At 37.6% G+C, this 26,731-nt stretch overlaps 2 protein-coding genes across 3 annotated transcripts in view; both read left to right on the top strand.

Annotated features, from left to right (window-relative positions):
- The window catches only part of LOC306850608 (dihydropyrimidinase-related protein 5-like), a 618,334-nt gene that overhangs the window by 568,963 nt on the left and 22,640 nt on the right, over positions 1 to 26,731 (top strand). The gene's annotated exons all lie outside the window — the stretch shown is intronic.
- Positions 1 to 26,731, top strand: part of LOC306850606 (DNA (cytosine-5)-methyltransferase 3A-like) — a 56,755-nt gene that overhangs the window by 26,936 nt on the left and 3,088 nt on the right. Inside the window, exons 7-23 of one of the 2 annotated variants that reach the window (XM_079386318.1) lie at positions 9,611 to 9,955; positions 11,650 to 11,808; positions 12,363 to 12,470; positions 12,565 to 12,721; positions 15,292 to 15,441; positions 16,907 to 16,951; positions 17,052 to 17,131; positions 19,310 to 19,422; positions 19,520 to 19,703; positions 21,514 to 21,598; positions 23,264 to 23,409; positions 23,670 to 23,760; positions 24,310 to 24,458; positions 24,683 to 24,768; positions 24,854 to 24,923; positions 24,999 to 25,117; positions 25,200 to 25,229. In XM_079386318.1, coding sequence (XP_079242444.1) covers positions 9,611 to 9,955; positions 11,650 to 11,808; positions 12,363 to 12,470; positions 12,565 to 12,721; positions 15,292 to 15,441; positions 16,907 to 16,951; positions 17,052 to 17,131; positions 19,310 to 19,422; positions 19,520 to 19,703; positions 21,514 to 21,598; positions 23,264 to 23,409; positions 23,670 to 23,760; positions 24,310 to 24,458; positions 24,683 to 24,768; positions 24,854 to 24,923; positions 24,999 to 25,117; positions 25,200 to 25,229 — 2,117 coding nt within the window. Of the gene's footprint in view, positions 1 to 2,506; positions 2,574 to 9,610; positions 9,956 to 11,649; positions 11,809 to 12,362; positions 12,471 to 12,564; positions 12,722 to 15,291; positions 15,442 to 16,906; positions 16,952 to 17,051; positions 17,132 to 19,309; positions 19,423 to 19,519; positions 19,704 to 21,513; positions 21,599 to 23,263; positions 23,410 to 23,669; positions 23,761 to 24,309; positions 24,459 to 24,682; positions 24,769 to 24,853; positions 24,924 to 24,998; positions 25,118 to 25,199; positions 25,230 to 26,731 lie in introns of those variants that run through there. The other variant, XM_079386319.1, reaches the window with a different exon arrangement.

Raw genomic sequence — 26,731 nt, forward strand, 5'->3', positions numbered from 1 at the left:
GCTGAGCGCCTCCTGCTCCGGGTCTCTCCTGTCTCTTCCCTGGCTCCTCCCTCCTTCGTCACCGCCTTGGTCTCTGTCTGCCGGCCCCCTCCCGGGTATCCGCCCTCCTCCTGAGCCGCCTCCCAAGTTCCCACCCGCCCCTCCCCTTTGGATGTTTCTATGGTGCGAGGACGCACCTTCCGGGAGGGGGGCGATATGTCAGGATCTTGGACCTGTTTTTGTTGTGTTTTGCTCCCCATGTGTTCTGTGACCCAGTTTCTCCCTCATGTTAATTGTTAATTTGATCCCAGGTGTGTCTCCTTAGGTCCCTCGTTATCCTGTGTTTATAAGCCCCAGTCCTTTCAGTTAGTTTTGTCGGTCGTTGAATTGTCTTCCCTGTCCGTGATGTGTTTCCTGTGCCTCCCATGCTCCTAGTTGGATTAAAGATTCTCGTGTTTGTGAATTCCTCGTCTCCTGGTCTCCGTGTCTCCGTGTCTCCGTGCTCCCGGGCAGAGTTGTAACACTGAGAGCTCTCAGATTTCATCAAAAATATCTTAATTTGTGTTCCAAAGATGAATGGAGGTCTCATGGGTTTGAAACAACATGAGGGTGAGTAATTAATGACAGAATGTTCATTTTTGGGTGAACTAACCTTTTAATAGCAAGAATTGGACCTTAAAATAAGGTGTGATCAACAGACGATAACATTCAGTGTATTATAATAATGCACTGCAGTTTTGTTATCTGATGGCTAAAATGCTCGAGCTCTTTAAGGTCAGGTGTATTCTGATTATATCTCAGTGTTTTTATCATTCAACTGATGAAAAAAATAATAATTCTGAAAGTTATTCCAGTGATAATGTTTTTATGTGTTGTAATTGTTATTGTTGGGAAGTGGACTCCACATTTCTTAGAGAATTTGAAAAATTATTAAAACTTTATAGTTATTGTTATTGTCCCTAGTGTGATGAGCCTTTACTGATGGGTTTGATGTGGTACAAAAAAGGCTGGGAAACACTGATTTAGATAATTAGGCTTTGTCCAAATACCCACACTTGCAGTCTTTGCACTTGACGACTTGACTACTTAAATGACATATTTCCTCCGCACGCGCTCTCAAGTGGCCAAGACCGCAAGTGTGGGTATTTGGACAAAACGATAATTTAGCTCTCTTAAAGAAATAGTACACCCAAAGATAAAAATTCTGTCAGACCCTGCATATTTGTTGTCTTACTCTCGTGAACGCATGTCGAAGACTAACTCGGAAGAGAAGAAATTGTTAAATAAAGTTAATTTTGTTTTCTTTGTGCACAAAACGTATTCTCATAGCTTCATAAAATTACGGTTGAAACTCTGATGTCACATGGACTATTTTAACGATGTCCTTACTACCTTTCTGGGCCTTAAAAGTGGTAGTTCCATTGCTGTCTATGCAGGTTCAGGAAACTCTCAGATTTAATCAAAAACATCTTCATTTTTGTTCCAAAGATGAGCGAAGTTCGGGTCATTTTTGGGTGAACTATCCCTTTAACACCCATTGCTATAGTTCAATCTCTAATATCATCGCAGGTACAGGTGGTTGACAGTTTTCCTACTGTGTTGTATGGTGAGAACTGCTCTGTTACATAACATTCTTTTTCCTCGGTAACGAAAGGGAGCCAACCAATCGACATCAAGCTCCCCCCGCCCCCATGTTTTTTCTCCAGCACTTGCTACACTGTGTTTTGAGGATAAGCCATAAAAGTGTCAGAGATCCCAGAAATACGGCCAAATTAGCCGGACACACAGTTGTCTCGTGAGTGGACGTCGTAAAATTACAGAGAAATGGGCGTTTCGCATTCTTCACGCTGAGAGCAGGAATCCTCCATCGGGAGCCTGGGAATTTGTTTTTTTCCCTCTGAATAGGCACATTATGGAGAGCGCAGATCGTAACATGTCATTTCTCTGTTTGCTCTCCGAAGGTCTGTGCAGTCATGTTTTCTCGAAGCAGCTCCACACCGGACACAACAATGCAGCAGGAAACTCTATTGAAAGGGGCCTTGACATGTTTCCTTCCTCTGGCTACGAGGCCTGAGCCGCATATAGTCAGCAGAGCTTTGTTAGCATTGAAGGGGTGGCCCTAAGGGGGGGAATAAAACCCAGCCTGCTTTCACTTTCTGTGAGCAAAGTGGATCATGTCTTTTTTTTTTTTTTTTTAATAAGTGCTACGCTACAGTAGATTCCTCTGTCCCACCCCCATCCCATTCCCTTCACTCCTCCCCCTCTCCCCTCACTGCTCTCTCTGCAGTGGAAATGAACTCCGTACTATGGATATAAGGGTGAAGATGAGGTTTACAGCGAATTTCCAGCGATGCTTGCAAGACAGCCTCCTGGACAGCCGCCAACATTCTGCAAGTCCTCTCTAGCCAACCAGAATTCCTGTTGGGAACCACCTGACCCTGAATTCCCAGACAAAGAAATGTTCATGCTTTCTTTCTTTTTTTTTTCTCCTTTTTTTTTTTTTTTTTGAAGCGGTCTCCACTGAGCCAAGAGTGGGGCAAGAAAAAAAGCGATTCACACGTTGGATTTAAAGTGCCGAGTGCAGGCGTGAATGGGTAGGTCGGCTGGCTTGTTTGTTGTTGATAGCGCAGGGGACAGTGTGCATGTCTGAGTAGACTTGCTGGAGGAGGAATATGCTGACTTCAGGTATTTCCAGGAGACTTGTTACGGACCATCTGCCCCGGGTAGCTTAAAGGAAACCCATCTCTTTTAAACCAGAGTGCCGGACCGGGCTTAAATCATTGCAAGTACAGGTCAAATGCTTTGCTTAAAAGGTTTTTTTTTCTAGCCTGTATGTTATCACAGGGGGATAGCAGAGAGCTGAATGTATTTCCTGTTTTACTGCCTCTGCAGGATGTTGTGCATAGGGCATATCTTTGGCTTTGTTCACGTTTGAAAGTCTATACTTGGTTTTTAAGTGTGCCGTGATCTGACAGTGTGCTTTTTGTGTTTATTTATACAGAAACGTAGCATGTTTTAGCTCAAGCTAATGCTTTTAGGTTTCTTTTAAAAGGAAAGTTTTGCTTTTGAGCTTGAAAACAAAGATAATATGCTTTTTTTAGTCTGTCAGATTTGGGTCGGTACCGTAAACATGTAAAACTGGCAGCGGTTGTCGCTTGTGTTGAAATGGAAATGCGGTGCGTGTCTTTTTAAGGATATGCAAATATGAATGAACCGAGTGAACCCGGGAACCGCGTGTGATTAGTGCGCTGCCAGCGCTTGCTCGTACTCTGAGTCAAGGCTGCACAGACTGAATGAAGCAGGCAGACTTTTGCACTTCAGCTTTTGAAGATTCATTCGCAGTTTAAGGAAATAGCAGATTTTAAACTAAAATATTTTGAGCAGCTTGAAGTGAACAAATAAGGAGAAGGCTTTAAAAAAACTTTAACAGTAAGGCACTTAGACTCATTTAGCATGCCTGACCTCTGCTGCACTACTGATTTCCAAGTGTTTAATGGACCCAGTACAATCGCAAACTAAATGCATCTTCTATTCTCTGGACTTGGGAGGCTAAAAAGTGAACAGCTTTTGTTCGGTCTCTCACAAAGTCACATCAAAATAAATGCGATTGTCACACAGCGGTGATAGCCATTCATCCCCTGCCTGTTGGAATTTCAGTGTGCACTGCTGTGCTGCCGGCATTTGAATTAAATCACACTGTTTCCTCATTGTTCGAAAAAGATAAAGGGAACAGTATTTATTAAACATTGTTTGTTTGGAAATCGTTCATAATGTTTTAATGCGCTGTAGACTGACTGTCCGTCAGCTGTGTGCAACAAGTTTGGCTTTTTACAGATTAAATAAATAAATGAATAGAAATATTACATTTTCTTAAATTAAAATTAATATTAATATATTGTTTTATAAATTTGTATAATTGCTATGGAACTTCAAATAATAGTTAACCACAAAATGAAAATCTGCTGAAAATGTACTCACCCTCAGGCCATCCAAGATGTAGATGAGTTTGTTTCTTCATTGCAACAGATTTGGAGAAATTTAGCATTACATCACTTGCTCACCAGTGAATCCTCTGCAGTGAATGGGTGCCGTCAGAATGAGAGTCCAAACAGGTGATAAAAACATCACAATAACATTAGTTATGAAGTGAAAAGTTACATGTTTGTAGTTAACAATTCCATCATAAAGGCTTGTTTAACTTCAAAACATTGCTTCTGGCTAAAACACAAGTATGTAATCCATAATAACGCTTCCTTCAGTGAAATTGTTTTTTTTTTTTTTTTTTCTGAATCAGGAGACAAATATGCACAGATCACACACAACAGTCCAAAACAGTTATGTAAACAAATATGTAGGTGGAATTTGATGTGAAAAGACATCAGGGGATGGACTTTTTGACTGGAGGAAGCATTATTATAGATTTGGTCTTTTGTTTCTGGTACGGTTACTTTTTTTTTTTCTTACAAACACAGTTTTCCCCTCCCCAAGATGTTAATTGATGGGCTGGAGTCATGTGGATTACTTGTGGATTGTTATGAGGGTTTTGTTAGCTGTTTGAATAACAACAGCTACGTTCTGACGGCACCCATTCACTGCAGAGGGTAATCAAATGTAATGCTAAATTTCTCCAAATCGGAGAACAAACTCATCTACGTCTTGAATAGCCTGAGGGTGAGTACATTTTATGAAAATGTTCATTTTGGGGAGAACTATTCCTTTTTTAAATAAATACATTTATACTTACAGGCCTATATTATAATTAAAAAAATAATATTAATGTATTGTTTTATAATTGATTGAAATATTAATATTAAGCAATATTTAGTGTTTCTTTCTTCCCTAAAGAGAAGAAAGAAACATTTTAGCTATGTTGTGTAGCATGCTCTGACGTTATACTGATTTGTTTGTAATTTTCAACCCAAACTAATGCTTCCAAGGCTGTCATTCTTGCAATGTTGGGTTGACCACATTCATTCTTGCTCATCAGTGCAAGAACTCACGAGTGTTAGCCAGCTTGCTAATGTTAGCTTGTTGGCATGTTTAAATGATCACAATTAGCTACTAAAATGTTCATTTTATCACAGAAACCAAATATTTAAAATTGTAAGGCATAAAAGTATGACAAAATGCATGACATATTAACAGTATGGCATTGGTCTGATGTAGGGCAAATTAAACTTCCATCAGCTGGACTGAGAGTCTCTTACACTAGACTCAGGCTGTCCTTATGATCATAAATCATAAAAGTATATTGTTTTTTTAAGTAATGCTGTCTTTTCATTCCTTTGTCATATGAACAGCAACAGATTCAAAGGCCTAACATGCAAAATAATAGGCCTGCAGGCATCCATGTGCAGTAGCTGATCATGGAATTGAATCAAATCGTCATGGTATATAAAAAATTACAATAAGGTTGGAAAAAAGAATTTGCCAGAGGAGCTTTCTTGGAAAAGAGGCTTGGTTGATCATTGTAATGTGGAGAACAGCTTAAGGCCATGGGTGTTTCCTTTCAGATATAGGTAGCGCTCCTAAAGACTGCTATCCTATAATACAGCACACCAGCTTTAACATAGAGCTTAAAAAACACTCTCTCACAAGGTTACCCTTCTTACCTTTCAGTATTGGATTTATGTGCACTGTGTATAAGAGCTTTAACTGAAGAGGTTAGTTTATCACTTAGTTCTGTAAGCTTCTGTATTATTCTGTGTGGCAATTTTTTGGTTTAATGAAAGTCCTGCGTTATAGATACCATTACAGTACATCCACATTTTCTTAGTGCTGATGCTGAGATTTACATCTCATTACTTCAGTGGCTGGAGGATATTCTTTGTTAGGTAGAAATGTAAGACCAGTACTAATTTCAGAAACATTTTCTCTAAATACATCTCTGTGTTTTAGTATTTTAAATTAGCTTTTATCTTTTGGACATGTAGAAAACTAGGCCAATAAATGGCTAGTCTCAGCCTCAGACGTCACGCCCACGGACCGTTGGCTAAACGTCTGATGCATATGGCACACTTTTCTGGAAACACTTCAGGAATGTCGAAGTCGTAATCTGACTGGTTGAATTAAACCGGATTTCCGGGAGATGCGAGTGTCGCGTTTACTTTCAGTCCGGCGAGAAACAATGTTGCCGTGGTGCCAAACCCTCTCACGAAAGAAGAAAGCCGTCGTGTTTACAACTGTGACGACGAACGCTTATCAGTTTCAACTAAACGCTGGATTTTCAAAAGTATGTGAAATATTTAAAGTTTGCGGCAAAGAATCTTTAAAATATATCAGAGAGTTTCACACACCGGTTTGTTATGGTGGCGACAATTCCACGCCCCGAAACATGACGCTAAACGAAACAAACTATGATTGGTTGTTTGACATGTTGGTCAAACGGCCTCATGGGCAGGCCTTGGCCAATGAAAGCGGACATATATTCCAGACCTTCTGCCGTCAGTCTGAAGGTCTGGCTACGCGAGACTAATAAATGGGTAACTTTCAAGTTTTCATGCTTTTTAATAATCTTTATCTTTATGCATTTATTCAGTAAATATTTATTAAGCTTTCATTCAAAGTGATTCCAACAGTATAGCTTGCTGTAATTGTTGCAGTTTGTTGTTGTATTTTTTTCTTAGGACTATTATAAATACACTTGTTATCTGGTTATTTTAAGCTCTCTGTTGTGGATGGCATACTGCTTATATATCTTGTTATTCCTGAGCTGGGTGTTTGTGGCTGACAAAGACTGTAAAGTACTGTACTCCTGGAACCCTCCCCCTTTCCTTCCTTCTCGTCTCCCCCTCCCTCAATTTTAAGAGCCAGACTCGCTACAGTGAGGCCCCCAAAGAGGGGCATTTACAGCAGGGTCCAGAAGCAAATCTCCACTTATAGCCGCAGTGCTTTCCTCTCTTCCCCCAGTTTTTGGGGAGTCAGTTTCTATTGATTTCTTCATTTTTTATATATAAATAACCCTTTCCTTCTTCCTGAGTCGACATTCTTCCCTCCCTGTCACTGTACAATTTGATATACAATAGTTGCCTGCAGTATTGGCTGCCTCTGTCATTATTTATGATCGGTTTTGACAATCCTTGTAGTATCTATGATAGCTCTGACTACTTAAGGGAGTTTTTCAAGCTAGTCAGAAGTTATGTGTGGGTTTTATATCAAAAGCAGGCATTTTTACTCTTCATCAATCATATAGGGTGAGTTCAGCTTGTTGTGTGGAATGTAAATTGTGTACATTTAGAGCCAACAGAGCCGCAAGCATGTGAGTTGAAATCAGTCTTGCGTAGCACAAGATAATATTTTCTTTATATAAGGGTTTCAGATTTCAATTATATTCTGATTTAATCCTGTCTATATGCTTGGCTTGAAATGATTGGACTAAGATTACATTAATGATAACTCAAGCCACTGGTGTATGACAGAAAATATGGTATAAGTAATTGTATATCATAGTGACAGCGGACACCATAATGTAGTTATTTTTTATAGAAATTTAACACAAAATGCTTTATATATCGAATAACAGTGACATGATGTATAGTATTAAATGTAGTGATTTAAATACTTCTGAAGTGAAAAGTATTGCATTAATTAAAAAAATCATAAGTGAGTGTAAAACTATTTGCCAGATAAATATATCTGATATGGTATAAATGGTATAGCTACGTCTCAGTGTTACTACCATTGCATGTAGTATGTAGACCCACTTGTATGTAACAGTGGGTCTCAAATTTTGTGACTCCCCCATTGTCAAAGTCAATATTCAAAGGAGTCTCTGCGCAGGCTGTGATAATTCCTCTTGTAAATCCGCTGAAATGAAGACAAAAATGCATGCAAATAATTAATAGTACTTAATGACTTTAAATTTTAGAACATTGTTTCTTTAAATGAAACAAAAAATAAATATTTTACAAAGGAAAAAACTAGATGCTGAATTTGTTACAGATATTTTTTGTAACTTTGGAAAAAAAAACCTTTTGTCAGACAAGTTTTATTTTTTAAAAGCTGTTGCCACTCTGGTTACTACTACTTTGTTGTGAAAATTAGAAACTTTAAAATCTAACGAATATCTAGTTAAGTAAAATATGGGGTCCCTCAAGGCTCTGTATGATGTCCTTTGTAGTTTTCCTGGTCTCAGAATATTTAGATGTCTCCTTATTTAACACACTAATAAGCCGATGAGTTGAATCATGCGTTTTAATTAATAAGACAAATAAAACATTCTAGAGGAAACATCAGGAAACTTGGAATTACCTTTCGTTGTTATGGTAATGATGCAGCTTTATATTTCCCCTATACCACATATCGTTTTCCAAGTTGAATTAAGGACATAGAAGAAAGGGTACAGTGGTCAGCAATTTCCTACTGTTAAATTCTGACAAACAGCTTATATCCATTGAAATATTGCAGCTTAAATGCAATTTGTGCCTAGATAAATGAATTGTTGTATCATCTTATACACTTAAGGACCTCAGTGTTACACTTGATTGCAATTTGTCCTTTGAAAACCACATTTCCAGAGTTTTTAGAACAGTATTCTTCAACCTGAGAAATATTGCTAAGTTACGAAACATGCTTTGCTTGTTGGTTTTTAAATAACATGGATTAGAAAAAGCGCTATACAAATGTAAAAATTAGACATCTTGCAGCTCCCTTGGAAGTTTATTTAGGCTCAGTTGAGAACTACTGGTATATACCATCATACCGCCCAGTACTGCAGGGATAAATACTTGTACATATGCACAAAACCGCTTGCATACACTTAAATACTCTTTCCACAGTCAACCGCTGTCAAAGACAAACAGCCTGGCACATATGGCCCAGCTCATCGAAGCAGCCAGTGAAGCTATACAGATATTTATAAACTACAGTGGGGCTTCTTGATTTGAGGCCACATGTTTCTACTCCACACTCATCCTGTCTATTCATGCACACTCATGAGCTCTTGGCTCCAGAGCTTCTCTCCCCCCTTTGCGGGCTTATATGAATGTATAGCCACCATAATGGAGGGAGTGAGTTAAAGAGAGACATAGGGAGTGCTTTCTGGGGACAGATCCAACCGTTTTCTCCGTACACAGACACACACACACAGGCGACTCTGCCAGGTTCACGTGTGTGTGAGTGAAATTGGAGACAGAGTTGGACCCCAGCAGCAGAGAAAGTACAGCTGTGAAAGAGATTCACGTGCGAGTGAGAGAGACCGAGAGGACGAGAGAGGTGCAGCTGTTAGGGATTTGCTGTGAGCTGCTTAAGTCATGGCTTGGCTCGTGTCCTCTGTTTTTGACCTAATAGCTTAGAGTCAGGTTGGACAAACTCGCTGAACTCTCCAGCGCGCATCCATCTCATCCACGGGGGGAGCTCTCATTGTTACGAAGTGATCACACACAGCTTTCACCTCAATGAAAAGGGAACTGTTTTCACAGGTTTCTGCCACTTATCACACTCAAAGGGGTGGCACTTGTGCTTTATCAAAAGGATGGGGATATTTGTGTTGGCACGTGGGATTAAAGTACTATAAACAACCTGAGTAGTCACCATTACTCAAGCGCTGAACTGTGCTATTCTCAGGAAAGTCACTTCTGTTCCATGTGCTTTACCTCCTCCTCTTCCTGTCCCGCTGTTCCCTACGTTGCAGGCAGAGAAGAAGGCGAAACTGGTGTCTGTGATGAACTCAATGGAAGACCATGGCGAGGTAGAGTCGGAGCCTCAAAAAGACAGCTCCATAATCACCGTCCCACTACTCTTTCCTCCACCGACGCCGCCAACACAGCAGCAACCGCCACAGCCTCAAGCTCAACCTCAGACCAACCTCAAACCCCAGCCTTCTCCCCAGCAACAACCTCCACCATTCCAACAGCAACAGCAGCAGCAGCCTACAGACCCAGCCTCTCCAACTGTCGCCACCACTCCAGAGCCCGTGTCTATAGGGGATGGAGACAAGACCTCAACCAAGTCCACTGACACAGAGTCAGAGTACGAGGTACGAGTAACTTCCTCATGATCTTGGTGGCTTGGGGTTGATAATTTAGAAATATTGTGTAGACATTCTGTAGTTTGGGTGGTTGGTTGTGTAGTTGTGGCTTATTTGGTTAGCCAGATAAATTTTGGGATAAATGTGGGATTTTCCTTTTTCAAATTCTGCTTAAAGTTGACTTAGTTTTGTTGTCAAAACAAAATTTCTGACTTTTGACACCTGCTTGCTGATAGGCTAATTATTCTCAGAGAAATCCCAGGATTATGCAATGTTATCCTGGAAGTTATCCGGCTAACCAGATTTGAAATCCAGTTTTAAACAGTGGGGCCTGTCTTCGGCTGGAGGGTTTGTTTCATATGAAGTCTGGGAGTAATTTGAAACTATAATAAAACTATTGTCGTACAGCTCTTTGCCTTAAAGGGTTAGTTCACCCAAAATTGAAAATTCTGTCATTAATTACTCACTTTTGTTCCAAACCCGTAAGACCTTCGTTCATCTTCGGAACACCAATTTAGATATTTTTGATGACATCCGAGGGCTTTCTGACCTTGCATAGAGCAAGGGAACTGACATGTTCAAGACCCAGAAAGTTAGTAAAGACATAGTTGAAATCAGTGGTTCAACCATAATGTTATGAAGCTACGAGAATACTTTTTGTGTGCAAAGAAAACAAAAATAATGACTTTATTTAACAATTATTCTCTTCCGTGTCAGTCTTCGACGCACGTTCATGAGAATACCACGATGCATGCGTGCACATTCCTCTGCTTGCAATCAAGTTGCAGCGCATCAGGATTCTACATCAGAACGCCGGATCCTGCGTCAGCAACAGCACATGCATGCCTTGTGGTACTCTCGTGAACACGCGTCAAAGATTGATATGGACAAGAAGAAAGTGTTGAATAAAGCTGTTATTTTTGTTTACTTTGCACACAAAAAGTATTCTCGTAGCTTCATAAAATTAAGGTTTAACCACTGATGTCACATGGACTATTTTAATGATGACCTTGATACCTTTCTGGGCCTTGAACATGGTAGTTACGCTGCTGTCTATGCAGGGTCAGAAAGCTCTCGGATTTCATCAAAATATCTTAATTTGCGTTCAGAAGATGAATGAAGGTATTACGGGTTTGGAACGACAAGAGGGTGTGTAATTATTGACAGAATTTTCATTTTTGGGTGAACTATCCCTTTAAGATGTGGTCATTAGTGAAGCTTCTGTGAAATTATGTGGGCAAAAAAGGCCCACTGTCTATTGTCAGTGGTGTAGAGATAGCACAGCTCACACAGAAGACACATTCAAACTAAGTAGCTTTCTGTTGGTCATTTCGGCGAATCTACGTGACCAACACAAAACCACTGCAAAATTTGTGTAGGAAAACTTTTCACCCTCATAATTCATGAAAATTTGGTGAACAATGGTAATTGTTACCACACCTTTAGACTTAAAAGTTCAAAGCCAGCTTGTGAGGGTGCATACACCAGAAGAGCAATTTGCTACAATTGCAGTTTAAGTGTCAGGATTAAAGGTTGTCCATTTATAGCAATCACCACAGAGTTGCCATGCAGGTTGAAAGTCTATACAGTGAAAAGAATTAAAGATAATTAAAAAAACACAGGTTATGTTATGAGCATTTTTTTGTATTTATGTAAAGTGATTGAAATCACAAGTTGATCCGTCCTGTGTTTGTAAATTGCAGGATGGCCGAGGTTTCGGCATTGGTGAGCTTGTGTGGGGAAAGTTACGAGGATTCTCCTGGTGGCCCGGCCGGATTGTATCCTGGTTAATGACTGGACGCAGCCGGGCGGCTGAAGGCACAAGATGGGTCATGTGGTTCGGAGACGGCAAGTTTTCTGTGGTGAGTTTGTATTCACTCTTACAGCACACTGTGTAAAACAAGTTAAATCTTAAATGAATGACTTTAATTTTCAGGAAACAATGCAATTTAAAGGGATGGTTCAACCAAACATGAAAATTCTGTCATCATTTACTCACCTTCAAGTTGTTACACACCTGTATGATTTTCCTTCTTCTGTTCAACACAAAGGAAGATATTTTAAAGAATGTTCGACCAAGCAGTTGCTGGTAGCCATTAAATTCCATAGTGGGTAAAAAATACTTTGGAAGTCAATGGCTACAAGCAGTTATTTGATAGAAAATATCTTCTTTTGTAATCAATAGAAGAAAGAAATTCATACAGGTTTGGAACAACATGAGGGTGAGTAAATAATAACAAAATGTTCATTTTTGGGTGAACTATCCCTTAAGATTTGTGACAGAATTTGTTGACAGTAAGGGACAAATGATAATTTTCTCTGGTACTCAACATTATGCTACCATTGCTGTCGATAGAGGTTGTATTGTAACCCGGAACATCCCTCTAAAGGTTTTGTTTAATTTTTTTCCCGGTAGGTCTGTGTTGAGAAACTGTTGCCTTTAAGTTCCTTCCACAACGCCTTTCACCAGCCAACCTACAATAAACAACCAATGTACAAGAAAGCCATCTTTGAAGTGCTACAAGTAGGAATTTAACAAATCAGATCTTCTCTAGTTTATTGTTGTATTCCAAGCAAAAATCTCTCTAAAGAAAATGTTTGAATGGCATGCTTTGCAGGTAGCCAGCACTAGAGCAGGCAAACCCTTCCTCACATGCCCGGAGAGTGACGACACTGACACTTCTAAGTCAGTAGACATGCAAAACAAACAGATGATTGAGTGGGCCATGACGGGATTTCAACCCACAGGACCTAAATGTCTAGAGCCGCCTAAAGGTAAGACTGCTGTTGTTTCATACTGATATCTGCTTGCTTGGCTAAGGAAAATGTCAAGCTTGTTCAAAGGGATAGTTCACCCAGAAATTAAAATTCTGTCATTTACTAAATTTCATGTGCTGCTATTTTTTAGTCGAACACAAATAGAGACTTTTGTTTCTTTTTCAGTGGAACACAAACGTATGGAGTTTTCATGAAACTCTGTAAGAACAACAGTCTATAATGACCCAGAAATGAAAATTCTGTCATTAATTACTCTTTCATTGATTACCCGCATGTCGTTCCAAGGTAGTAGGGACATCGTTAAAATAGTCCATGTGACATCAGTGTTTCAAGAAGAAATGTTGGATAAAGCCATTATTTTTATTTTCTTTGCACACAAAATATATTCTAATTATGGATGAACCACTGATATCACATGGAGTATTTTTAACGATGTCCTTACTACCTTTCTGGGCTTTGAACGTGGTAGTACAGTTGCTAACTATGGAGGGTCAGAAAGCTCTCGGATTTCATAAAAATATCTTAATTTGTGTTCTGAAGATGAACAAAGGTCTTACGGGTTTGGAACAACAAGAGGGTTATTAGTTAATGACAGAATTTTCATTTTTGGGTGAACTATCCCTTTAAGCTCCAAAAATCACAAAAAAAGCACCATAAATGTGGTCCATATGATTCATGTGAAATCTTCTGAATTCATTATATAGCTTTGAGTGAGAAACAGAATGAACTTTAAGCCATTATAACTTCCCCTCTTGTGAGCTGTTAACTTAAGAACCACTGTGACCAAATCACTGATTCAAATGAGTTGAACTTGAGAACTTCATCAGTGAATGAATTGTTCATTTTAGTTCAAGTTCTCCTCAATAAACCAGTTGATAAGGTTCACAAATTGAACTGATTTGTTATCCATGACTCAATAGGTTGCACCAATTCTTGTGTCAAGAGCTCACTGAAGGGCAAGGTTTCAGTGATTAATTAATTAAATTTCTGTCTGGTTTTCCCACAAGGCCCATGTGGACAATTTGGAATATAGCGACTATAACAAGTCATATGAACCATGTTATTTTTTTTAAAGGGGTCATATGATGCTATTTTAAAGATCATTATTTTGTGTATTTGGTGTAACAGAATATGTTGACATGCTTTAATGTTAAAACATAATTTTTCAAATACGGTACATTATTGTAGTTCCTCTATGCCCCGCCTCTCAAACGCGTCATTTTCTACAAACCCTCTCCTTCCAACAAGTGCAGTCTGCTCTGATTGGCCAACTGACCCAGTGCATTGTGATTGGCCGAACACCACAAGCACACGCCGGAAATGTAACGCCCCTTTTCATAATTTCAAGCTCCAGCTTTCAAGTTAGTTTTATCAGTTCAAGCCCGAAAGGGGAACAGAGTTGCGTGACAGACACAGTGATGATGCTCATATGTATTTGTAGTACACAAGCCGCAGTTAAGATGATTTCTGACAGGCTGTACACTCCGCTGTGATGTGACCCTGTTGCCCTCACACAGACACACACTCACACACACACGACGCGTTATGCGCAAAACTCCGCATTTGAGTCAATAGCAAATACTTGAATTAATAACAAAACATACTTACAGTCACTGATTCAGAAGTGCCAGATCGTCATAGCAAAGTCAGAATTGACCCTTTTCTTCAGAAATAGCCTTCGTGCACAACAGCCTTGTACTAGGTTCACGAAACTGTCATCCATAAAATGCATGGCACAAATTTGAACATTTGGGTTGTGCTGTTGTGTTGTAAAAAAATCTTTACCAATGATTTCTAATTGCATCTACTTTCGGAAGGCCGAATAAAGTGCTGTTGCTTTCGCATAGAAACACACAGTGTCTCCCTGACATGGCTGCATCAACACTACTGCGGTTACTGAAACCACGCCTTCTTTCTTTGCGTGAACATTTGGGCAGCATTACGCAAATATGTCCACATCGTGACGTAGACATGTATGGGGGCGTGTTTGAATGAGCCGTTTTAGGGGGACGTGGACAAGTCTTAACTTTTATAAAGAATATCTCTTTGGGTTTGAGATTTTAGTCTTTGCAACTTTAGGGATCTCATCTATGAACGAACAGCTTGTAACACTCCAAAGAGAAAGGAAAAGTTGAAATCGTATCATATGACCCCTTTAATGAACTGTCATTGAATGGAAAAAGTATGCATGCAGATTCTTCAAAATTTCACTTTTCATTTTGGGGTAATTTCTTTCCATTATTTCCAAGTTTCTCCATGCTATTGAGTTCATGCTGACTTGAAGGGAAAGATTCATTTGTTGTTAACCAGAAATGTGCAAACCGGTGAGATTTCTGATGTACAGTTCCTCGGTTCAGAGATTTTGGAGAATTTTGTCTTTTAAGATTTCTTGTAGATGCTTACTAGATGTTTATCCATTAAGCCTGTACACATGCCAGCCTGCCAGGAATTAAGCTCTGTTACTGGTTAAATCAAAATGATCCTGACCGCCGGACGTTTACATAGACACACCGCATTATCCATTAACCATTAACCAATAGCTATACGTACCATTGTGCCTTTTTCAGAGGAGCGTAACCCCTACAAGGAAGTGTATCCAGAGATGTGGGTTGAGCCAGAGGCTGCGGCCTACACGCCCCCACCAGCAAAAAAGCCCCGCAAGAGCACAGCCACAGAGAAACCCAAGGTCAAAGACATCATCGACGAGCGGACTCGAGGTGAGCGGATACTCTCACTGAACCAGGTCAGCGAGTTCAAAGAGTTCTCACTCGTAAACACACACACCCGCACATGCTAAATCAGGATTAGCGCTCTCATCTACTCAGCCAGCAGAGTAAACACAAGAGGGTGTGTCTGGAACTATGACAGGGGTCTCGTCTAATCCTACAAGTTTAAAGAGACGTGTTTTGTATTGAATTGGGGCACACGTTCAAACATAGCTTTAAAATGGCACTTTCACCTAAATGTTGTTCAGTTGTTGTTGTTATAATACATACTAAAGATTTCAAAATTACTTCCTATGTTTTAGGGCAGGAAAACCTAACAGTAGTAATAAAGAGACAAGCTGTTAAATCAGCAGGGAGCTTTATTAAACACTCAAACAGAGGAAAACTGGAGCAGTCTTGCACCATCTCCTTTGTGGGTTATATGTAGAGCCAAGAGTTTCACTTCACTTGCAACAGTTTTGGTAGTTACAAATGGCTTTATATTTCATCTTAGTTATAACACCTGCTTAATATTTAATAAAAAACTATTAAAAAGTGGTGCAATAAAAATCTCATGAAAAATATTTTAATAATAGTATACATAATATAACATAACATACACTACCGTTCAAAAAGAGTATATTGTGAAATACTGTTACAATTTAAATGAGCTGTTTTCTGTTTAAATATATTTTAAAATGTTATTTATATCTATGATTGTAAAGCTGAATTTTCAGAGGCCTTTCCGAAATCATTCTAATATGCTCAAGAAACATCAGTTGTGCTGCTTAATGTTTTTGTGGAAACCGTGATACGTTTTTTCCAGGATTCTTTGATAAATAGATAAGTTCAAAAGATTTTTTGTAAGGTTATTAATGTTTTTACTGTCACTTTTAAAAGTATTGATTTCTTAAAAAAATAGAAATCTGTAAACGTTAGTGTATTTTTTTGTTATAACCACAGCACTGCTGCTTTGGTACAATGTGTATTGCATTATGCAAATTGAAATTAAATATTTATATAATTTATTTGTATTTAATATTTCATTATACCACTGCAAAACATCCAAAAAATGACAAAGAAGCTAATCTAATAACTGCTGTTTTGATGAAACTTTTGAACTAATGTCAACAATGTGGCAACTGGAATAATTGACTCCGAACCTTGCATTAATTTTTAATCCAGTTCAGCACTGAAGATTTTCAATTATTCAACCATCTATCATCAATTATTTCTGACATTTAATATATTTAATATGTAGTACCACTACAATTAGCAGCATTATATCAGTTAATAAAAATTCTGGCTTGCTATTAAAATAGTGTTTTGACTATTAAATAACTTAATTGTCGAGGTGATGTAAATGTAAACCATTGGAATTTCTATTCAACAAGATGTCAAGTTGAATTAGGCCAAATGTGTGAAACATTGGGAGGTTTTCCAGTTTTTAAATGTTTATTTTTCTGTTGTTTTTCAGAGAGGCTTGTATACGAAGTTCGTCAGAAATGTAGAAACATTGAAGGTATGTGTTACACATACAGATTGAGGTGTGTTTCATAACTGGCTGTCTGTCAGTGTTAGAGCCTCTGCTAAAATCTCTCTCTCACTTTGAACACTTCCAGACATCTGCATCTCCTGTGGCAGCCTTAATGTTTCCCTGGAGCACCCACTCTTCATTGGAGGAATGTGCCAAAGCTGTAAGGTAAAAGCCAGGAAATTCCTGCTTCCTACTTCCTCGAGGGCTGCTTTGTTTGCCTGATTGTAATTTTATCATGTCCATTTACATTATTGGTAGAAAAAAAGACAAATGGAGTCAATCAAAAAGATTTGCCTGTAAGTTATGCTAAAATTTGAGCATGATAATTGTAATCTTTAAATATATATTCTACATATCTTGCTGTCAAATAAATAGTTTTACTGGAACTAATTGCATTAAGTAGGGGTGCTAAGTATATTGGAAGTATATCAAGTATCAAGTGACATTTTTATTTATTTAAAAATAATTTATCATGTATTATATGCTTAATTGTGGACTTTAATTGTTTATTTATTTTTATTTCTCATACTGTACATTATAATGTTGTGATTACTAAATTGACATTTGATGAAACAATTTATTTGTTTTATTTATTTTATTTACACACATACAGCATATATTTTGAAAATATTTACATGTATATATTTATATTCAAATCATTTATATTATATATAAATATATTTAATATATAAACGTAACATATTTTTCTTAAATGTATACAAGCATGTGTGTGTATTTATATATACATAATAAATAAACACAGTACACACACATATTATGTAAACAAAAACTTTTATTTTGGATGCGATTAATCACGATTAATCGTTTGACAGGACTAGAAATTAAATTAGATGAAATGTTTTAATGGCTTGACATTACCCTGCTTGCGCATATAAATGTATTAGTGCTGTCAATCGATTAAAATGTTTTAACTAATTAATCGCACATTTTTCTGAAATTAATCGCGATGAATCCCACCTAACATTAAAGTTTTTAAATATACTTTTTTATTGCAATCATTTCACATTCAATCTTCAAATGAATGTACAAACAACATAAAGACAGTACATGTTCAATATTTGTTTAATGGCAACATTTTTATAGGGAAATCCCTATTAATTGGTATCAACACTGATTTCCCTATAAAAATGTTTCCCCCTAATATTTAATCTTTGACTATAGCCATTCAACGTTATAATTAAGAGCTATCAATTTGAACATTTATTAGACTTATAAATAACTTCTAATTTAAGTGAACTTAAAACAATCTTCACATTTATATACCTGTGCCCCTCAGCAGAAATATACAGAAATTGAATAAAGTTATCAAACACTAAATTCTAAACTAAATACAGATGAATCCTTAAAACTATAAAAGTTATTGATTTCCTCTTTTTTCCTTTGTTCTTGATGAACAGACATCACAGCAGCTGGTTATTAGGTTGTTTTGGCTTCTATTTCTTTAAGAGCTGCCGCAACCGAACATGATGCGGATCTGACACACATCTTATTTTCTCTCAATATCTTTTCTGACCCATTTCAGGTCGGACCCATTTCAATCTCTTCTAATGAGCTGACGAGTTGAATCGGGTGTGTTAGATGAGGGAGACAGTGCTAGGCTGCTCCAGGACAGTTTTGAAAACCATTTCAGAGACATGTTCTTAATAACTCATATAACTCATACATGTTCTCAATAACTCGTAACTCATATATAACATATTACATGCATGCACAGTTTTATGGCAGCTTTAATCGCCTTTTTGGTAACTTCATGACTTAACTGATCATGACATTGCATGCTCGTAGTTTCTTTCACGATTTGATATGAAATGATACAGGCTATGCGCACGCCGGCACCTTTGTGCATGTAAATGAAGAGCATGTGCTATGAACACAGTACAGTTTCCGCGCTCGTTTGACTTCCGCCTGACGCTGAAGTGACGTGTTTGAAACGTCTCCTGTTTGATGTGCTCTTAAAGACGTTCTGCGACTGAACAAATGCACTTCTTGTCAAGAGAAAAGAGACCGAATTAGCAGTTATAAGTGGGGTAGCCAACCCTAGGCCCTGTCCCTGCGTTAACGGCGTTAAATAATTTTAACGAGTTAAACTGAAAAAATTAATCGTCTGCGTTAACGCGCTAATTTTGACAGCACTAATATGTATATATTTATGTTTTTTAAAAAATGAAACACAATGAAATATAAATACTAAACTACCACCAAACTTTCTCCTCTATTCTTGAACGGTTTTGTAATGGCAATTGTTATTCATTTGTCAACCACATATGCCCAGTATTCCTTGATACGAATGAATTATTATTTGATGTATTTGTTCTTTTATAGAACTGCTTCCTAGAATGTGCGTATCAATACGATGACGATGGCTACCAGTCCTATTGTACTATCTGCTGTGGAGGGAGGGAAGTGCTCATGTGCGGAAACAATAACTGTTGCAGGTGAGACAGACTGTCGGCAGTGAGTTATGATGTATTATTTCCATTTTCTACCTCAATCCTGCATTGATTCCTCCATTATATATTTGTTCTCCTGCAGGTGTTTCTGTGTGGAGTGTGTGGATCTGTTAGTGGGGCCCGGCGCGGCGCAGGCAGCTATTAAAGAAGACCCGTGGAACTGCTACATGTGTGGGCCGAAGGCTCAGTACGGCCTGCTGGAGCGCCGAGCGGATTGGCCTTGCAGACTGCAGCACTTCTTTGCCAACAATCACGACCAGGACTTTGTAAGTGGCACCTTAAAAAGCCCCACCTTAAAATTATCACTGACCAGTCCCACCTTAGCAACTGTTACTCTCCATCATATTATCAGATAAGCTCTCCTTGTAATAATGTTCCAAGGATTCAAGGATAATCTGTTGAGCATTATCCTTGAATCTACATCATTTTTAATCACATAATGTGCAACTGAATGATTCTTTAAAGACAAAAAAGTCATTTTCCAATGTCGCACTTGATTCCAGCCTGTGTATGAATAATATACATTACCATTCAAAAGTTTTGGGTTAATAAAATATATTGTATGTTTTTAAAAGACGTCTCTTACGCTCACCAAAGCTGCATTTACTTCATCAAAAATACATGAAAAACTGTAATATTGTGAAATACGATTACATTTTAAAATAACTGTTTCCTGTTTTAATATATTTTCAAATGTAATTTTTTCTTCTAAAGGCAAAGCTGGATTTTCAGCATCATTACTCCAGTCATGAGTGTCACATGATCCATCAGAAATCATTCTAAAATGTTGATTTGGTGTTCAAGAAACATTTATTATTATCAGTGTTGAAAACATTTGTTGCTAGAAATCTTTTGTAACACTATAGATGTATTCACTGTCACTTTTGATTAATTGAATGCATTATTGCTGAATAGCAGTATCAGTTTCCTAAAAAAAACTAAAAAGTACAGACCCCAAATTTTCGAATGGTACTGTACAATCAAATATAACCGCTTCATAAGCACTTTAGTCTGAAATACACTCTTCAAATCTTCACTTCCTTCCTGTGGGACATTCTGAAGCTTGTCTGAGTGAACAAAAGTCAGAATTCTCATGGAAAGTCTGGCAATATCAGGAAATGTTCAATTTGTAATTCCCAGGCCTGGAAAAGTTATGGAAATATGAAGTAAATATAGATTTTTCTATTCATATTCAGTTCTAGAAATGACATTGGCTATAAATTACTCTTTTTGAGTGCAATCTCTAGCCCTAAAAAGCCCTATCCAGTAATCAGGATTGATTGAAATGGAAAGTAATGGGAAAACCATGAAAATGTGTTGATTAAAAGGTATGGAAACTTTTAACAGTAACCATAGTGTTAATAGAGATCGTTTTGGAATCACATTGTGAAATTATGCCGCAATATGTCTAAAAATTGCCAACCCTAATAAATATATATTTTGTTTTCTTATTTCCATTTCACAGCCATAAATACTGCATTGTTTGAGCAGCTGTGAGCATTTTAATCCAAACTGGTGTGGTTTACAGTATAAATGTGAATGGTTTGAGAGTTTTATTATGTAATTATATGACTCCTAAGCCATTTGCTTTCCAGACCATTTGAAAGAGCAGCTTGGCTAATGGCCAGTGTGCTGAAGAGCAGCCAGAGAGTGTTACAGTCACAGTGCTTTGTGCATTGAGTACACATCTTAACATCAAAGAGTTTTAGCTTACACACTCCACTCTTTAAATGGATTACAGTACAGGTTAGCGAGCGTTTGCTATTGTTAGCGTTATTGAATACTAAGACGTTTAACAAAGACCACAGATAGGCAGCCACACTTAATCACAAGAAAATGGTTAATGAAACTGGCCGGTGATACTGCGTTTATTGTACAGGCGCTCAACAATAACCCCTTGTTACTGGACTGGTTTAACCTAAAGGCCTCTTTGTTAGTTACAGACAGTATGTACAGACAGGTGCTCTTTCATTACCAGAGCAGTGTGCTTTAAAGGCCTCTCTCTCTCTCTCTGTTCGTCTTGTCTGTCTCTCGTCCACCCCCCTTTTTTTTTACTCCTCCTTTCTTCTCTTTCAGGAACCACCAAGGCTCTACCCTCCGGTTTTGGCAGAGAACAGAAAACCCATTCGTGTCCTCTCACTTTTTGATGGGATCGCAACAGGTTAGTGAAGAATGTCCGCCCTTCCTTTCATCATCTCAGCAGAAAATAGTGCTGATCACGTTGCACTCATCCTGGCTTTTAAAGTGCACTTAGCTTAACTGTTATACTGGCCACTCGCCCATACTGCTGTACCGCTCACGTCCTAATGTGTGATTTTACAGTGGGGATTAACTGCAATCGTAGTTTTGACCCTCTAGATGGTCCATGTTAGTCATTAAAGCCTGATTATTATGTGGCGTATGCATATTTGGCGGACAAGTAAATGAATTATCTGGTCACTACATACTCAGGGAAACTTTCACTATAATATAATTTTAAATCCATCAAGAAACTTGCTGCTAAGTAGCAGTCACATTAAAAATCCAGTTGTTTCTATAGAAACACAATCAGGAATTTTGCACGAGGGTGAAAGTTGTTCACTCAGATTTGTCATGTTTACCATTAGAAAGATGCTTGATTGAAAGATGCCTGATAATTTACTCATCCCTATGTCATCCAAGATGTTCATGTCTTTCTTTCTTCAGTCGAAAAGAAATTAAGGTTTTTGAGGAAAACATTCCAGGATTTTTCTCCATATAGTGGACTTCAGTGGGCATCAAGGGGTTGAAGCTCCAAATTGCAGTTTCAATGCAGCTTCAAAGGGCTCTACACAATCCCAGCTGAGGAATAAGGATCTTATCTAGAGAAACGATTGGTCATTTTCTAAAATAAATAAAAATGATATTCTTTTTAACCACAAATGCTCGTCTTGCACTAGCTCTGCATCTCTGACTTCACGCATGACGTAGTCACGTTGGAAAGGTCACGCGTGTCATAGGCGGAAGTACCGGGCCAGTGTTTACAAAGTGAATGTGCAAAGAAAGTCAAATGGCCTTTACAAAAAAGGTAAAACAAGATTTTGAAGTTGGAGGAGAAAATGAGATGGATTTTTTCACCCTACCCTTCCTTTTGAACCGGAGTACACAGACGAAGAACTAACCACATGTGACTTTTCCAACTTGATTATGCAATGCTCTTGAGCATTTGTGGTTAAAAAGTATATAAATTTGTATTTCTTTTTAGAAAATGAGCAATCGTTTCTCTAGATAAGACCCTTATTCTTCAGCTAGGATCGTGTAGAGCTCTTTGAAGCTGCATTAAAACTGCAATTTGGACCTTCAACCCCTTGAAGTCCACTGTATGGAGAAAAATCCTGGAATGTTTTCCTTAAAAACCTTAATTTTTAGGCACGTTTTATTATGGATGCGTACACTTTATTTGACGTCTTGTGGACTGTTGAAACACCCTCCCACTGCAATGATAACGCTTGAAAGAGCCAGGACAATTTTTAATATAACTCCGATTGGATTTGTCTGAAAGAAGAAAGTCATATACACCTAGGATGCCTCGAGGGTGAGTAAAACACAGGCTAATTTTCATTTTTGGGTGAACTAACCCTTTAATTCCGGAATAAACTAATCCTTTAAACCTAGCGAGCTTCCAACTTCTACAGGATTTTTGGGCATCATTGGTGTGTTTGAAGCAAGGACATCTGTTATAATTGAAGAAAAGCCAGTGCTGTGAATGCCACGTGACTCATTGCTAGTTCTTGCGTACTACAATGAAACTGTGCAATAATTAGCAAAATAAACTTGTAGATTATCATGGTGTTTGTGATTATGCCAGGGCTGCTGGTTCTGAAGGAGCTGGGTATCCAAGTGGAGCGTTACGTGGCCTCAGAAGTGTGCGAGGACTCCATCACTGTGGGCATCGTTCGGCACCATGGATGGATCATTTACGTGGGTGATGTGAGAAACGTCACCCGTAAAAACGTGAGTATCGTCCTTCACTTGCTAAATTGGCCTTGGCTCAAAAACTTAAATCTTTGTAACTTTTGACCATTAACAATAAGTTTTGAGAGTAATGGTATCATAAATAGGGTTCTTCGGGTTAAAACTGTCAGCATCTCATTTGTTTTTGTCTTTGTACCATATAGGCTCCTATTTGACTACGTCCACAATATTTCATATTGATCAATCTTTCTATTATTTTATTTTCCTTTGTTTAATCTGTTCTTCTGTGTCATCCACAGATTCAGGAATGGGGTCCTTTTGATCTTGTCATCGGTGGAAGTCCGTGCAATGACTTGTCCATAGTGAATCCTGCAAGAAAAGGTCTCTACGGTAGGAGTTTATTCAGCTGTGTGTTCTAGCCTTAGTCTTTATTATTAGTGTTTACACTTTCAAATACCATTTAAACGTTTGGGGTCCATAAGACTACAAAATACTTCTAATTCAAAAATGCTGTTCTTTTAAACATCATCAAAGAATCCTGATAAAATGTATCATGGTTTCCACAAAAATATTAAGCATCACTATTATTTTATTAGAATGTATTAGAATGATTTCCGAAGGATAATATGACACTGAAGTAATGGCTTCTGAAAATTCAGTTTTGCCATTACAGGAATAAATTACATTTGAAAGTATATTAAAATAGAAAACAGTTCCTTTAAATAATAATAACACTTTAAGTAATTTTACAATATTATCAAATAAATGCATCCTTTGGTGAGACTTTTTTTTTTTCGAGAACATTAAAAATATTACCGCCCCCAGACTTTTCAATGGTAGTGTACTGTATATCTCAGTTTATAACACAGCTCATATATTTGTAGATTTTTATGATAATTGTCATATTGAGTTTTCGTAATCGTGTTTTTTGTCTTTCAGAGGGCACGGGTCGACTCTTCTTTGAGTTTTACCGGCTGTTACATGAGGCCCGACCTAAAGAGGGAGATAACAGGCCGTTCTTCTGGCTCTTTGAGAATGTGGTGGCCATGGGTGTCAGCGACAAGAGGGACATCTCTCGCTTTTTAGAGGTGTTTGAACATGATGATTAATCTGTGCTGAATCTGTCTTATACTGTCATTGGGGCTTTAATATAAGCCAGTAGGTTTTGCTGCCACCTAGTGGTAAAATGACCTGCTGTGTAGAAACAAATTAACCCATTATATGCTTATAGGTTTAGGATATATTTTATTTAAATGATTATGTTTTATTATCTATTTATTTATTTTGACATTTATTTGTTTATGTATCATAGTGCAACCCAGTGATGATCGATGCCAAGGAGGTGTCTGCTGCCCACAGAGCTCGCTACTTTTGGGGTAACCTGCCTGGCATGAACAGGTTAGTTGGAAATGGACTCTTCATTCATTTAATTATTTAATCTCTCACTTTATCATTTTACCTCTCTATTTCCTTTTCCTCTCAGACCGTTGTCCGCCATGTGCACTGATAAACTGGACCTTCAAGACTGTTTGGAGCATGGCAGGACAGCTAAGGTATTTCTTAGACGAACCCTCGATTGAGTTCCGGATAAAGCAGTTTAAATCAGTTTCTTTTCGCATTTATTATAGTTTGGTAAAGTGCGGACCATCACCACTCGGTCAAATTCTATAAAGCAGGGCAAAGACCAGCACTTCCCTGTCTTCATGAATGACAAAGAGGACATCCTGTGGTGCACTGAGATGGAGAGGTATGACCAAATGCCTTTAAAAAGTTCTAAGCTATAAGTCCAAATGTAAATGTGAAATGTCACACTGACATTTGTTCAACAGAGAGATCTCGAGGGCCGGCTTCAGTGAACAGTGAGTTTTAACTTATATTAATTGAAATGGCTTGACAAACACAATTTTCTTCCTGTTTCGGTGTATTTTAGCCTGGCTTGATTTACAGCTTGCATTACAATCCTTTTTGGAGATTCAAACACAAGTGGTCAGTTAAGACAGAAAAGAAAGTCAACACATTGCTTCATTTAGTTGAACTTAGTGTACTAAAATAACAAACTAAAACTGAAATAACAAATAATAAAACATTTTGTTAGTTAAAAAAAAAAACCTAATAAAAATGACAAAAACACACAACAAAATTGCCAAAACTTTCAAATGAAAACAAAACAAAACATAAAAATAAAAACTAATTCAAATATTAAAAATAATAATAATATCCCAATGATACTAAATTAATACTGATGTTTATATACAGACGTTTCCAAATTTTTCTAACAGAAATAATTGTCTTTTAAAGCCATACATAACCAACGTTTGAAACCCTTGTTTTATTATAGTACATGAGATATCAGTATGGATTATACTACACATGCAATGTAGTCACGTGTCTGACCTTCAAATGGGGTTTAAATGATTGGAACACAGAATGTTTTGTATCCTGTCTACACCAGCATTTAGTGCTGACCACTTGTGATCTCCCACTTGACATTATTATTCAAAAGGGCTTTTTCTTGGACGAAAAGTTAATCATTAAGTTCAGTTATCATGCCCCCGAGCACAAGATGAGTCATCAATATATTTGGTCCATTTTTTCTACTACTGATTAGAAGTTTACTTCTTTAAGTAAAAACTGTAATATTACAATTGAAAATAACTGTTTCCTATTTGAATATATTTTAAAATATAGTTTATTGCTGCCATGACAAAGCTGATTTTTCAGTATCCTGTCACATGATCCTTCAGAAATCATTCTAATATGCTCAAAACCATTCCTTATATGTGACCCTGGACCACATAACCAGTCTTAGGTTGCTGGGGTATATTTGCAGCAATAGCCAAAAATGGGTCAAAATTATAGATTTTCTTTATGGCAAAAATCATTAGGATATTAAGTAAAGATTATGTTCCATGAAGATATTTTGTAAATTTCCTACTGTAAATATATAAAAACATAATTTTTGATTAGTAATATGCATTGCTTAGGACTTAATTTGGACAACTTCAAAGGCGATTTTCTCAGTATTTTGATTTTTTTGCACCCTCAGATTCCAGATTTTCAAATAGTTGTATCTCGGCCAAATATTGTCCTATCATAACAAACCATACATTTATAATGTATAAATCTCAATTTCTAAAAAAATTATCCTTATGAATGGTTTTGTGGTCCAGGGTCACATGTTATATTATCCAGTGTTTTTTGTGTAAAAGAACAGCATTTATTTGAAATTGATTTTTGATCAAATATTTGATCGATTTAATGTCCTTTAATGTGTCCTGTATGATTATTCTATATCTATAAAACAAAATTTGCAATAAACTGTTCTAGATGATTCATAATCTGTCTATTCACATCACAGGAG

This window comes from Barbus barbus (genome assembly GCF_936440315.1).
Source record: "Barbus barbus genome assembly, chromosome: 30".
NCBI lineage: Eukaryota > Metazoa > Chordata > Actinopteri > Cypriniformes > Cyprinidae > Barbus > Barbus barbus.